The sequence below is a fragment of the Tupaia chinensis genome, unplaced genomic scaffold, assembly GCF_000334495.1.
Source record: "Tupaia chinensis unplaced genomic scaffold, TupChi_1.0 Scaffold144767_1, whole genome shotgun sequence".
NCBI classification, from domain to species: Eukaryota; Metazoa; Chordata; class Mammalia; order Scandentia; family Tupaiidae; genus Tupaia; species Tupaia belangeri.
This window is the reverse complement of record NW_006204627.1, coordinates 1,231,785-1,244,684: the sequence shown is the minus strand read 5'-3', so window position 1 is coordinate 1,244,684 and position 12,900 is coordinate 1,231,785. Positions and strand designations below refer to the sequence as shown.

Sequence of the window (12,900 nt, the reverse complement as noted above, 5' to 3'; positions counted from 1 at the left end):
GGGAAAGAGATGGCCAGATCGTAACCAGTTCAGAGACTCACCACTCTCAAGAATCCCTCTAGTCCCATCTGCATCCTTCCTACTAAGAGAAAAGAATGAGCTTATTTTTCTCTGAACATCACTGGAGCAGAAACACAAGAGGACCCCTAACCTCATACTAAGTGGCTTCATAGAGGTAATGGGGTCTTGTGTCCTAAAAAATAGCTGCCTGAACTTGGACAAGTTCACCAAAGCTGCTTAGCCTTGATTCCCTGATCTGTAGAATGGGGATAATAATACCGCCCCCAGAGTTGCTTATAAGGTTAAAATGACATGACGCATGTAAAGTATTTACCACATAATACATGCTCAATAAACATTAGTTCCCTTCCTCCTTTTAGTCTTTTCCACATGAGCTCTGACCTGTTTCTACAGCCCTTCCTGGCTGGTTCCTTTTTGCAATATTTGAGTCATTGAGAAAAGCTTCTCAATCCACTTTTTATTGAATTTCCCTTCTAACATAAATTCTTAGGTTCTAATAAAACAAAAATTTAAAAAGCTCAGTCCAATTACAGAGTCAGAAGGTCTATATCATCATTTCTCCATGTTATCCTTTTCTCCATACACTTTTTCAGGAACTAAAGCAAATCAGAGGATCAGTTTATTATTAAAATGAGATTTGGAAATGGAAGAACACAAAAGGCTAAAAGGCTCACTTGTCCAAGGCCATGAACTGACAGGCGGGGTGGAAGCCCTTCATACCCCTTCCATTCCCCTGTGGCTCTTCTTCTCTGGTCAAGGAACTATGGTGATTAATTAGACAAAGCCTGTCCGGTTTGTTGAAATCCTTTGAGGCAGGAACCACATAAACACCAAGCATTAGAACTGCAATAAAGAGAAACCAGAAAACCCCTCTGCTTTGGAACGCTAACCAAGACACGGCTAAATAAATCTGTAACAGAAGATCAAAAGGGATCTTCCACATGGATAATAGAAAATGTCACCAGCATAAACAGGAAGAGAGATTAGTTCAATAAAAGAATAAAGTCACATTTGCGGGTCTTGAGTAAGATTTTTGCTTACTTTTAACTTCCCAGTGTATAACTCACAAGGTTATTAATACGGACTCCTACTGTTTTGGGCAAATAAACAGCTGCTGATGTTTTGTGCCCAAACCACTTTATTAGAGCTTTCCTTTACAGCAATTGTTTCTTCCTTTCCAAATCCTAAGAGGCCCAGACAGCTAAAAACAGAGAGTACCAAGGCAGAACAAATAACAAAAGAGAGAGGAGGCAGCCTGCGTGGGCACAGAAAAATGGGCTGGGGGCTGCTAGGACCCTCACTGTCTTCCTTGTATCCTTGGACAAAGTCTATATTCAAGGGCAATGAGCAGAAGACGTGGTACACTCAGCAGGGCCATTTTGCCGTGGTGCTAGGTGTTACCCCCAACAGCATGCAAGACTGTGAGAAGAATGGGGTGACCAACCATCCAGTTTGCCCAGGGCAAAGTGGCTTACCTGGATTTAGAACTTTGATTTTAAAAAGGGACGCTTGGGGCCAGTGGGTTGGATAGAGGTTGTGGCAGCTGGATCCCATGTGGCCAACTCCACAGTTCAAGTCCCAGACCGAGTGATAAAAATCATACAGGGTATTGGTGCATGTGTGCCCAAAATCCCAAGAGGAGAATGGAGGAGTGGAGATTGTGACATGGCCACCCCACCTGGGGGTGAGAGTAGAGGGTGATTCCTTACTTTGCCTCTCTCTTTCTGTATGTGTCTCTCTCTGGCAAGCACACACACCCTATAGCAAAAACTAAATTAAGAAAAAGGGGTAGGGGAGTCTGGGCAAAGCAGGACAAGTTGGTCACCCCAGAAGATACATAACTACACATGAACAAGGGAACACTGTATACATGCCTGACATGCCCCTAGTACACAGAAGTCACCAGTGGGACCTGAATGAGCTTTCACCAGCAGTCAGAACAGAACACTGCTTATCCTACAAGGACAAGTTCCTGAGGCCACAGTGATCCACAATGACAAAAGAGAAAAGGCCCTTTATAGCCTCCATGGCAGCACCTCACTGTCCCTTTCCAAAGAAAGCCTTCTCCCTCTGCCCACCCTAATCTCCAGGTTTCTTGCTAATGCAAGGACAAGCCAAGCCAAGCCACCTGCCTGGCTCCTTGTCTCACCAGCCTCCCACCCGACCCGAGGTCTTTGAGCTTACCCTCAAACACAGTCTTTGATAAAGAGATCTCCCATTACTCTCTATGTGAAATTTTCATTTTCTTTTCTGTTCTTTAGATAAAATAGATTTTATACATAGTTTCCCTTCTTGCCTCCTCTACCCATCAGTGCTGTGACCCTGAGCAAGCTCTCTAAATCTCTAAGTCTTAATCTCTGACCTCTAAAACCCTACCTAGACATGCTATGAAGATGAAAGTAAACATTAGTTATATACATATAAAATTGTATGTGTGTGTGTATACAATTTCTATATCTCATTTAAAATAAATACTTACCTTCAAGTAAGAAAAGCATGCATGAGCACAGTCCAACACACAGAGTAGTTCTCTTCCTCCATTACCTTAGTACTGTCACTCTTCTAATGTTGTTTGTTGGTTTGTTTTGGGGCGTTTTAAGAATTTTTAATTGCCAGAAGTATGTGTGCTCATCAGGAAGAGACACAGAAAGAGAGAGAATAGAGTGAAAAAGGAACGAAGCACTCACCAAAGGGGCATAATTATGCTGTGATCCCTTCTCATCTTGGACAAAATCCTTTTGGGATTTTGGGCATGCATGCATATGTATCCAGTGTATTTTTCAAACCTCTGAGACCAGGATACAAACCACATGGTAGGCATGTGAAATACAGCTCCCTTAACCACTAGGCCACAGGGTTCAATTCTTTACATGTCTGTTGCTCTTAAAATAAGTTGAAGGTTTGGCTAGGATTCTTACTCACTACTTCACGTCTCTCCTTAGCTTTCTTTCTCTTACAGTCATTGGCTCAAGTAGTTTGGGTACTGTTCTCCTAAATTCCCAGATGCCACTAGCATGACTCTTGTTAACCTAAGATTTATATCCTGTCCTGCAAGGGTCCTGAATTACCTTCCTACTCCTCTGAGACTTAAATGACCTCTAAGTTACTAGAGGACAGAGATGGATGGACAAGTCACAACAGCAGACTCCAACAAGGTACCAGAGCTTGTTAAGGTGTGGCACTTGGCTCAGCCATAATGGTATAGGCAATAAGGCACCACTGAATAATTCTGGAGCCACATGAGAAGGCCCAGGGTTCTAACTCCAGGTCCATCCAAACACATCAGGAATGTCCATGTGATCTCAGCTCACAGTTAAGTTGGGGGAAAGGAGGCTATCACAGCATGGAGAGACCCTGTCAAAAATACCAGTTTCTCTCTCTGGGTGTCAGAAAATAAATAAATAAAGTTACAAACAAACAAAAGATGCAGCACTAAACAATCTTATTCAGGAAGCTCAGTTCTGACATAAACTCAGGACATTGGTAGAAAGAAGTTATCCATACCCCCTACGATTTTCATCTTACAAATCCTACTTTGCCTTCAGAGTCAACATTAGCTCTATCCCAGAATGCAATGCTTTAACATTGAGGTTCTTAATGTTTCCCCCTTTCTGACACACATGCCTTCATATGCAGGGCTCTTTCTCTGGGTCTTTCCAAACACCGTACTTTGGTTAGTGCTGAAGGACAGCGGCAATAAAACATAGCCCAATGAAGCATGCCTGCAGGCTCCAATACCATTTCAGGAGTGGCTTCACGCAGAAAGCCTCTCAATGTCTCACTAGGGCTGGATACTTAGGGGTTTCAACTAGCATCATTCAGGGCATCTTCATCTCCCAAAAGCCTACACAAAACTGAAATTGAATACCAGGCAGTCAGAGAGAATGACATCTCAGAACTGCACACCCACTGGGATGATCTGTCTAGCAACATACTTTAACCCATAATTGTGCAGCCAGCAAAACTACCAAAGCATCAGCATTCATATGACCAGGGATCCTGTAGCTTAAAGTTCCAGTCAGCTGCACTCAGCAGGGTCCATAAAGGGTACAGAGACCCATACAGACCATTCCAGAGCAGCCGTTGTTTTCAATCACTGCCCCAATATACTGTATTTTGGAACAGTTGTGAGATGATATGTTATTAGTGATAATTAAGTACCAATGCACATGAATGATTAACTATAATTCAAATAAATTAATGGTATTTCAAGGTTATCACATTCCTTAGTATGCTAATAGGCATTCTTGAGTGGGAAAGAAGAAAGTGGAATTCTCAAATGAAGGGTGTTGGGATGTGCATCACCTTGGCCCCACCTAAAGGCATAAGAAGGCATATGTGTGAGGAAACGGAAAACACAGAGAACCCCCATGATCAAGCATTGCATTCTGGGATGAAGCTGACTTTGACACCAAAGGCAAAATAGCATTTGATAAGATAAGAAATGTAGGAGCCATGGAATAATCAAATCCCTGCCAAATTCCAAGCAGAACCCCAGACTTAAATGATATTCAGGGTCAGCATAAAAAGGACAGCCTACTATTCACTGACTTTGGATCACCAACAAGCAGGCTTCGCCAACACCACATCTTGTTCTCTAATTCAGTGCCCACCCAGCACACGTGGACATCCGCCCCTCCAGCTTTATACCTAATCTGCTCTCTACCCTCAACCCCACCCTGCTGCCTTCCTGCTACATTCACCACTCATATTCAGCTGGGTGTTTTCCAAAAAACCTTCTGTGAAACATCACCACAGTCAGACTGCCTTCCAATATACTTCTCCACAGAGCACTCTGTCCCAGACCCCTGGATGGAACCTACATAGCAAAAAGGAGCAATGAGCCTGAAGAGACCCTTAAGCCCCAAATCAAGGTAATAATCCATTCAGCTTTTCAAGTGAAGTCGGGTTGGAAATTCCATAAGATGGTAATGAAGATGCTCCAGTAACCTTGTATGAGGCTTTGGGACTCATAAATACCTTTGAGAAAACATAGACTACCTAACCCAAGTGGCTAAACCTGACCTTCAAGGTCCTTATAAACCAAAAAAATCAGCCTGTAGCTCTCTGACATTTTTCATTCTGAATTCTCCTTGAGATTCTACATCTACTTATCAAGGGCAAATAACAATTTATGTCAAGTGAACGGCAAAGAATGTGGAATTCGTTTATTTTACAGCCTACATACTTCTGGCTAAAAATAAAAATTCTTGGGCCATGGAAAAAGTTGTATTCTTTGGCAAGGTTCTTTGACTTTGTGAAGATGTGGTCCTGGGCCATTAACAAAGGTAATTAGGCCCAATCCCTAAATAAATCCTGCTACTGAACTCTCAAAACATCTATCACTGTTACTAATATGATTTTGCATCCCACAGTTCATCCCAAAGGAACATGGTTTTACTATTTAAATGATACCCTTTCCTCAAATAAACTGTGAGTACTCAGCAAACATCATGTCCTCTTCCTCACAAACCTTGCCAAATCAAAGATCAGATGAGGACACCAGCCAATTCTAGGTGACATCAAAAAGCTATCAGGGCAGAAAAATATCCAAGCCTAGGATCGCTTCTGATTCTTAGAGACATATGCGGTTTGTCATTATAGTGAACAACCTGCTGTCACTGACCTGATGGACATTAATATGCACATAATTTACCTAATAAATTTTCAGGAAGCAAAATGCAGTTAATAATTCATTTCTCCCATTGTTGGGATGATCTTGACTCAATGAAGTAAGATAATGGATTTAGAAATTAGTCATATAATGAAATACATTATTAATCATGGCATTGAGAAAGGTAAATAGATGTTATAAGAACACCACCCAGGAATTCAATTTCCTTTTAGGCTTGTTTACTCTTTTGAATTCTTTATGCTACCATCATCCTTCACAAAAATGTAACAGTCTGATCTTTCCTCTTCTCCCCAAACAGTGATTTTTAATCTTTTTTTTTTTAAGAAGCAGAGCCTTTTTCAAAATGAAATATTTTATAGAACGTCAAGTATAAGATAGATCAGAGGAGCTGCACTGGTTGCAGGGAGGGGAGGGAATGAGAACAGGAATGTCCGAGGCTGCTCGCCCCAACCTTGTTCCTTCTGTTTCTTAGGTTCCGGTCAAACCTAGAAATCTGGTGCTCCTGAGAACACATTTTGCAAAACACTGCCCTGAGGCATCTACATAAAACAAAAATTACACTATGATATAGACATATATGTATTGTTTGCTTGTTTAGGATATCTATAAATAAAACATATATGTAAAATACACAAATCACAATAGTCTAAGAAAAAAATGGACGAAGGACACAAATAGTTCCCACAAGACGAAAACAAAAGATGGGGGTAGGAGCTAGATAATAAGTTCTGTAGTAATCAAAGGAGTACAGACAACAACAACAACAAAATAGAGCATTTGACAGAGGTCATATTTGCCCAGGAAAGCTGAGTGGTAACACCCAATGCCAGCCAGACTGTGACACTGGTACAATAATACATTGTGGGTGGCTGTAGAAAGACTTTCCTATTGAAAAATCATCTTTCATAAAAATGTTCAGACTCTTTGAGTCAGTAGTAATCTCTCTTATAGAAATATATTCTTCAGAATAATTCAAAATAGAAAAAGAACAGTGAAAAGAAGATGTCCATTTCTCCTTTAATTATAGCAACAGAACAAATGTCCAATATAGGGATGTGATGGACTCAACAGTGATATGTTGATTAACAGAATACTATGCAGTCATTAAAAATATAATAAAACTCTCTTTAAAAACCCTAGACTGGGGTGAGACTATGGCCCAGCAGTAAATGCCACACTTAGCAAGGCAGGCCCACACGACATGGTTGCAGCTTGAGGTGGGGACCTCCCTGAGTGCTCAGTGCACATGTGTGCCATGATCTGGGTTGTATGAAGCTGGGGGTGGATTATAGCATCAGGGCTCTGTTGGGGGTGCTGTATCTTTGTCTCTCTCTGTCTCTCTGTCTCTCTCTCAGTGTCTATTTCTCTCACTCGTGATACAAACAAATAAGATTTTTTAAAAATAATAAAAACTCTCCATCTGACAACTCTGCAGATTAACCATGGTTCACATTCTTCCTGTCAAACAAACCCCCACAATGCCTATGTCCCTCTAATGTGTGCTTTTCTTTAGTATCTCTGCCCACCTCTCCTTCTAACAACTGAGTTGTGTGCCTACCAAGCAACCACTGGGTTTGTTCCCAGCCCGTTCATACTATTTGTACTTATCACTGTAACAGCGTAATTTAATTACATGTTATGTAAACCAACGAACGAAGGCTGCTAAAAAAACGAAGGCTGCTAAAAAGATGAGAGTTGTCATTTCCAACAGAATTCATTTACATGATTTAGAAAGACTTGATATAAGGTAGTCACTTAAAGAATAACAATAAACAAATAAAGTAATCCTTAAAAAAAAAAAGAATAACATTCAAATTACATGTGAGCAATCATTGCAAAAGGTTAGACAAAAGTCCTAAAAATGTAGGCTCCTGCACTGAAATTGCTTTATAAACACATTCAATTTCTCAGTGAATTTTACAGAAAACTGAACTAGAAATCAGATTTTGTAAATAGTATATTTTAGGAATGGTTTATGCAAGGACAGTCAGCTGTGACAAAGCTTTGACCTGACATCAAAGGTACAGTGAATGTACATTTCGAATAACATTATAATAAAAATATTTAATGCACTTATGTAGTATTTTGTTTCATTCTCTCTTTTTTTCAGTCAATTAACTGACTACTTCATTCAATTGACTAGTGAATAAAAGGAATCCTTTTCCATTTGTTTCCTTTAAAGACAAGTTTTCTCGATCCCTGTCACAGGGACCAAGAATGTCTCCACTCACCACTGTTTTCTCCCATTTCTTTCTGACTGTGGCACTTGACACATCTCAGGTCCCAAATAGATAGTCGATGAACTAAAAAACTATGTAGAAAATATGAAAAAAGTGCTCTAATGAAAAGCAAATTGGTGGCTGGATGGTGGGAGCAGTAAAATGCAACACTCCATGAAGCTGACCCCCAGGGAAGATCTCCCTGAGTACACGCTCCCTGAGTACACTCTGCACGCCCATGATCTGGAGCTGGCTAAGGCTGGTTGAGGAGTGTGGAGTTAAAACCTTGTTGGGAGTTCTCTCTCTGTCTCTCTTTCTTTCTTGTTTATGGGAAGAATAAAGAAAGAAACTTTTTTTAAAAAAGTGAAAAGCACAGTATAAAAGTGCATGTAAATCATGACTATTCCTTTGTTTCTAAATATGGAAGCAAATGAACAAAGCTAGAAGAGGGTTCTCAAAATGCAAAATAGTTGTTAGAATAGAACGAATTGTGGGCAATTTCATACATTTTTTAACTATGTATTAAGCATGGGGCCAGCAGGTAGTGTAGTGTGGTGGTTAAGGTGCTGGACACTCCCACATGGCTGACCAGGGTTTGAGGTCCAGACCTAGTGGCTTGGTTTTTACTTTACTTCTGTCTCTGTGTGTGTGTGTTTCTCTCTGGTCAAATTAAAAAAAAAAAAGTGAATGAATAAATAAAATTACATAAATAATTATTTTTTAAAAATCTGAAGTTACCTTTCCTTTGGCAGGAATTTGGTTAAAAAAATAAAAAAACAGTTCACAAAACTGCAATTTACATTCTCAAGAGACTCCCAAACACCATCTAATTAAATCATTCAATCAGAAAACAAATTAAAATGAAATATCACTGCAACCCCCAAGAGGAAAACAAACTTTTCAGTCATGACTAGAACAGACTTCCAGGATGATGCTCCAAAGCCTCTTCTAATTGCAAGTCCTATTCAAACATCCTGCAGAACATTTTGTGACATTTGCAGCTTCCGGGACAACTTTCCCTCCAAAGAGGAGCCTGAACAAGATTCCAAAGCAAAACGTACTCTCTAGAGAACAGTAACACTTTCATTAACATCTAATTGGTGCACAGGGCATCAGCACCATGTACTCCTTCACCCACCCACTCATCCATGCAACACCTACTCTCAGTAGAAAGTGCAAGGCACTGTCCTGGGTATTCAACAAGCATTATTTAAGTGAATGTGACCTCTGCCTCTCAGAAACAAAGCAAAATCCAGAGCTTTCCGAGTTTATCCACGGAAAGACTCTCCAAGTGGGAAGGCTTTATCACCGACTTCATCACCACTCCAGGTCTCTCACTCTGACACCTGCTCCCATCATCACCAATTAACTCCAAGGGAGCCTGAGGCTGACCCTCTGGCCCTCTGAGAAGTGATCTAGTATATATTAATCCTTAAGAACATAGAGTCACCCTCACTGAGTTTAAATCCTTCTACTACTAGAAGCCAGTGACGTGACCTGGAAGAGTCTCCATTCCTTGATTTCCACATCTGTAAAATGTAGTTAATATCACCTACCTCATACGGTTACAAGATTAAGTCAGTATTTACAAATCATTTAAAACAGACCTAGCACAAAAGTGCTACCTAATTTTTGGCTATCGTTATTATTATTATTATCTTTTATTCCCCTTAGCTCCACAACTGGATTGTTCAAAAGGTTCTATTGATCAAAGGGAACTTGACAGAGGAATATACATAAACAGCCTATATCAAGTGCAAGAGTCTGACTCTGCTGTCCTTCCCCACCACCTTCAAGGTGCTCCACCAAACCAGTCCCACACTTTATAGCCCCCTATTCATGTCCCTTAAATCCTAGCTTGGGGACAGCTCCACCACCATGGAGGGATCTGTCAGTCATGGCTTCACCATCACAGCACCATGGACCAAGTAACCTCTGCCTTCACTGCCTCTCATCTAGTGTTCCCCAATTCACTGACCCTTGCCCACATCTCCATCAGTCCTGGCCTTGGCCTTTCTGTCTTAAGACTATCAAGTATCCACAGGAGCCATTGCATACATACCAGAGAACTAGATCAACACTTATATTAAGGATCTTGCACTCTATTTTTACCTGTCTCCCCCAGTATTTTTAGGTATATATTTGAAAGCTCCTAACAATACATAGTTGTAAGGTTTATTGGGGAAAAAAATCACAAAGACCCCTTTTAATTTCAACATCGCATTCGTTTTCAAGTGGAGGCTGATAAAGCATGTGACATGGTCGAACTCAGCAAGAGAGGGGCTCATCTGGGATGAGCTCATGGGTTACTAACATCTCCTGCTTCCTTGCTCACCACTTCCCTGACCAGACAGAAGGCACAAGCAAACCATTTTCCAGAAACACATATGTACACACATAGGATCTGTGAATGAAATTCTCTTGAAATCTCTGGGCAAACTGGATAGGTCAAAGTCAGTCATGTCCTGTGTGTCCCAGGGAACATTCTCAATCACCCTGGGGCAAACACTGTACTTCTATTGCTGATTAATTGTTAATCAAGACTCACAGGATGGAAAAGGATGAATAAGAAATAGCAGCACCAGGAGCCCATCAAACCAGATAAACTGGTCTACAAAAACCAGCGCCAGGTCAGGGGGCAGAGGCAGTGCTGAGGAAGAAATCATACAAAATTTCCTTTTCTGGGAAAGTGTCAAAGCCGAGGGCTTGTCTTAAGCCAGCAGTCAGGAAGCACGATGGATGTGGGCACCTGTCCTAACATGCTCCTGGAACCTCCCCTGAGAAGGAACTATGCTGGGGAATGTGAGGAAAGGCACCGAATTCAGGCGGGGCAGCAGGTGCAAGGCTGCAATCAGACATTCAGGCATAAACAAAAGAGAATGCCCCTGGAGGAGAAAGCCTTCACATCGACTCCCTGTCTGCCACCGTGTGCCATGTGCTGGATCCAGAGCCTTGTGGGCCTGCCTGGTTCACAGACCAACTGTTATAGATTGGGCCCTGCCCTAAAGAAGCTCAGACTCCTTCCTGGTACAAACCAGGGAGCACAGGTAGGTGAAGAAAAAGTGCAAACGTGAGGTTCATAAACCAGGGAGCACAGGTAGGTGAAGAAAAAGAAGTGCAAACGTGAGGTTCACGTGTGTGCGCCCAGCCCCAGTGCCCTAAGGCCAGGACCAGCTCATAAACCTGGTCCCCCACCCCCACCCCCCAGGCAACCGCTGGCACCCCACTCTTCCTTTAGAATCCTGGCCCTGGTTTAGAGCACACCCACTGGCCCCAGCCTTAGACTCTAGAGCCACCCCGCGTGGGTCTGTCTACTCCACCCCATTCACTCCCTGGGCCTGGAAGAGGAGCTACCCAGCTACCATAGAGATTAGCTTCACCGAGTCCCAGGTGGATTCGCTTGGAAGGCGCAGCCCAGGGCGGGTTCTCCCGGTCCTGGGCAGAGGGTCCACCACAGTGGAAGGAGCTCAGACTCCAGCGCTTTTCCCAGCTTTGACACCTGCTCCTGGGGAGGGTCTTGAACACGCGGGCTGTGGTGAGGGTAGGGATCGCTATAGGTTTCAGCAGCTCCCCAGTCACAGATGCCTCCCGGAATACCCAGTCGCCTACCGACCTAGCGCGGCAAGGCTGGGGCTGGGACAACGCGATCCTCCCAGCCTATGCTTATCCAGCAGTTTGCAGGTCCTAAATGCCGGCCTCAAGGGCCGCGCGGTCATCGCGCTTATCCCTTATGGTGGTCAGATGAACTCGTTTCTCTCTCTCTCTCTCTCTCTCTCTCTCAAACACACACATTCACACGCACGCACACCGCGAGCCGGACTTCGGTGCGATCCGGGGAGCCCGACCAGCGCCGAGTCACACGCACATTTGGACACGTGCGCAGCGCGCCCCCATACCGCCAGCGAGCGGCACACACCCGCGCGTGCAGCCTCGAGCACACACGTGTGCCCTGAAGAAGCGCAAACAGCCACTGACACTGAGGGTCTCTCACGGGGGTCAAGAGCGTAAGCTCAAGACCCTCACACGTCTACGGCCCCAGAGCCCCTCAGTCTCTGGGTTGATGCGCACCAGCCCCAAAGAACCCGGCACCACGCTGGGCACTCCCTGGTCTTGTGGGCAGCCCAAGTTTCCCGGGGGCGCCGGTACCTTGGATGTGCTGCTTGATGACATTCTCCAGGTGGTCCAGCCGCTCAATAATCTTCAGAGTGTCCCCTTTGTCTTCCTCCAGCTTCTTGTCGGGCGCCGGCTCCTGCCCCCGCACATACACGCTGGCAATGTAGTTGGTGACCCAGCCCACGTAGAGCAGGCATATGATGTTGGTCATGCCGCTCAGGATCACGCAAGTGGACACTAAAGTTTTGGTCTTCCTGGTGCACACCATTCTGGACTCCCTCCTCCATATAGAGTTCCCAGAGGCCCCTCCTTCCCACGCGCCCCGGACTCCCCGGTGCTCACACCCTCTAGCACGTCCGGGGCCGCGGGACAGCACCTGAGTCCGGAGGTTCTCCTAAACCGCGTCCGCTGGCTGAGAAGCCTCTGTCTAAGTTTGCTGCTCCCGCCGCTGGCCACGAGAGAGAGCTTGACAAAGGAAATGAGGTGGAATTTTTTCCAAATTAAAATCCCTGAGCCCTTTCTAGGGCTGGCACGGGTGATCGGCAGCCGTGCGCCTCGATACGCACGTCCGGGAAACTTTGCCACAGCCTCGGTTCGCGGCCGCTCTGCTTCCCATCGCCAGGCGCCTGCCTTGGCGGTCCGACCCGCCCGCGCTGCTAGGAGGACGGCAGCGGCAGCAGCAGCGGCTGGGAGAGCGGCAGAGAAGAGCAGCCCGGCCCCCTCGGAGCGACAAGCGCCACCACCAATCGCGCTCCGGCTTGGGAGAGCGGCCGGGGGTGGGCGGCTGCGGGCTCCGGGAGGGCGCGGGAGGCGGAGTCCAGCCCCAGGGCCCCACCTGCTGGCCGCCTCTGGCGCCCGCCCCCAGAGACGCGCCTGAGCCTCCACCCGCGCGTGCTGGCAGCCCCAAACCCG

General features: G+C 44.6%; 1 protein-coding gene across 1 annotated transcript in view; it reads right to left on the bottom strand.

Moving 5' to 3' along the window:
* Window positions 1–12,675, bottom strand: part of GALNT18 (polypeptide N-acetylgalactosaminyltransferase 18) — a 385,132-nt gene extending 372,457 nt beyond the window's left edge. Inside the window, exon 1 of the mRNA XM_006167428.3 lies at window positions 12,022–12,675. Coding sequence (XP_006167490.1) covers window positions 12,022–12,256 — 235 coding nt within the window. The 5' untranslated portion in view covers window positions 12,257–12,675. The remainder of the gene's footprint in view (window positions 1–12,021) is intronic.
* Window positions 12,676–12,900: the final 225 nt, after the last annotated feature.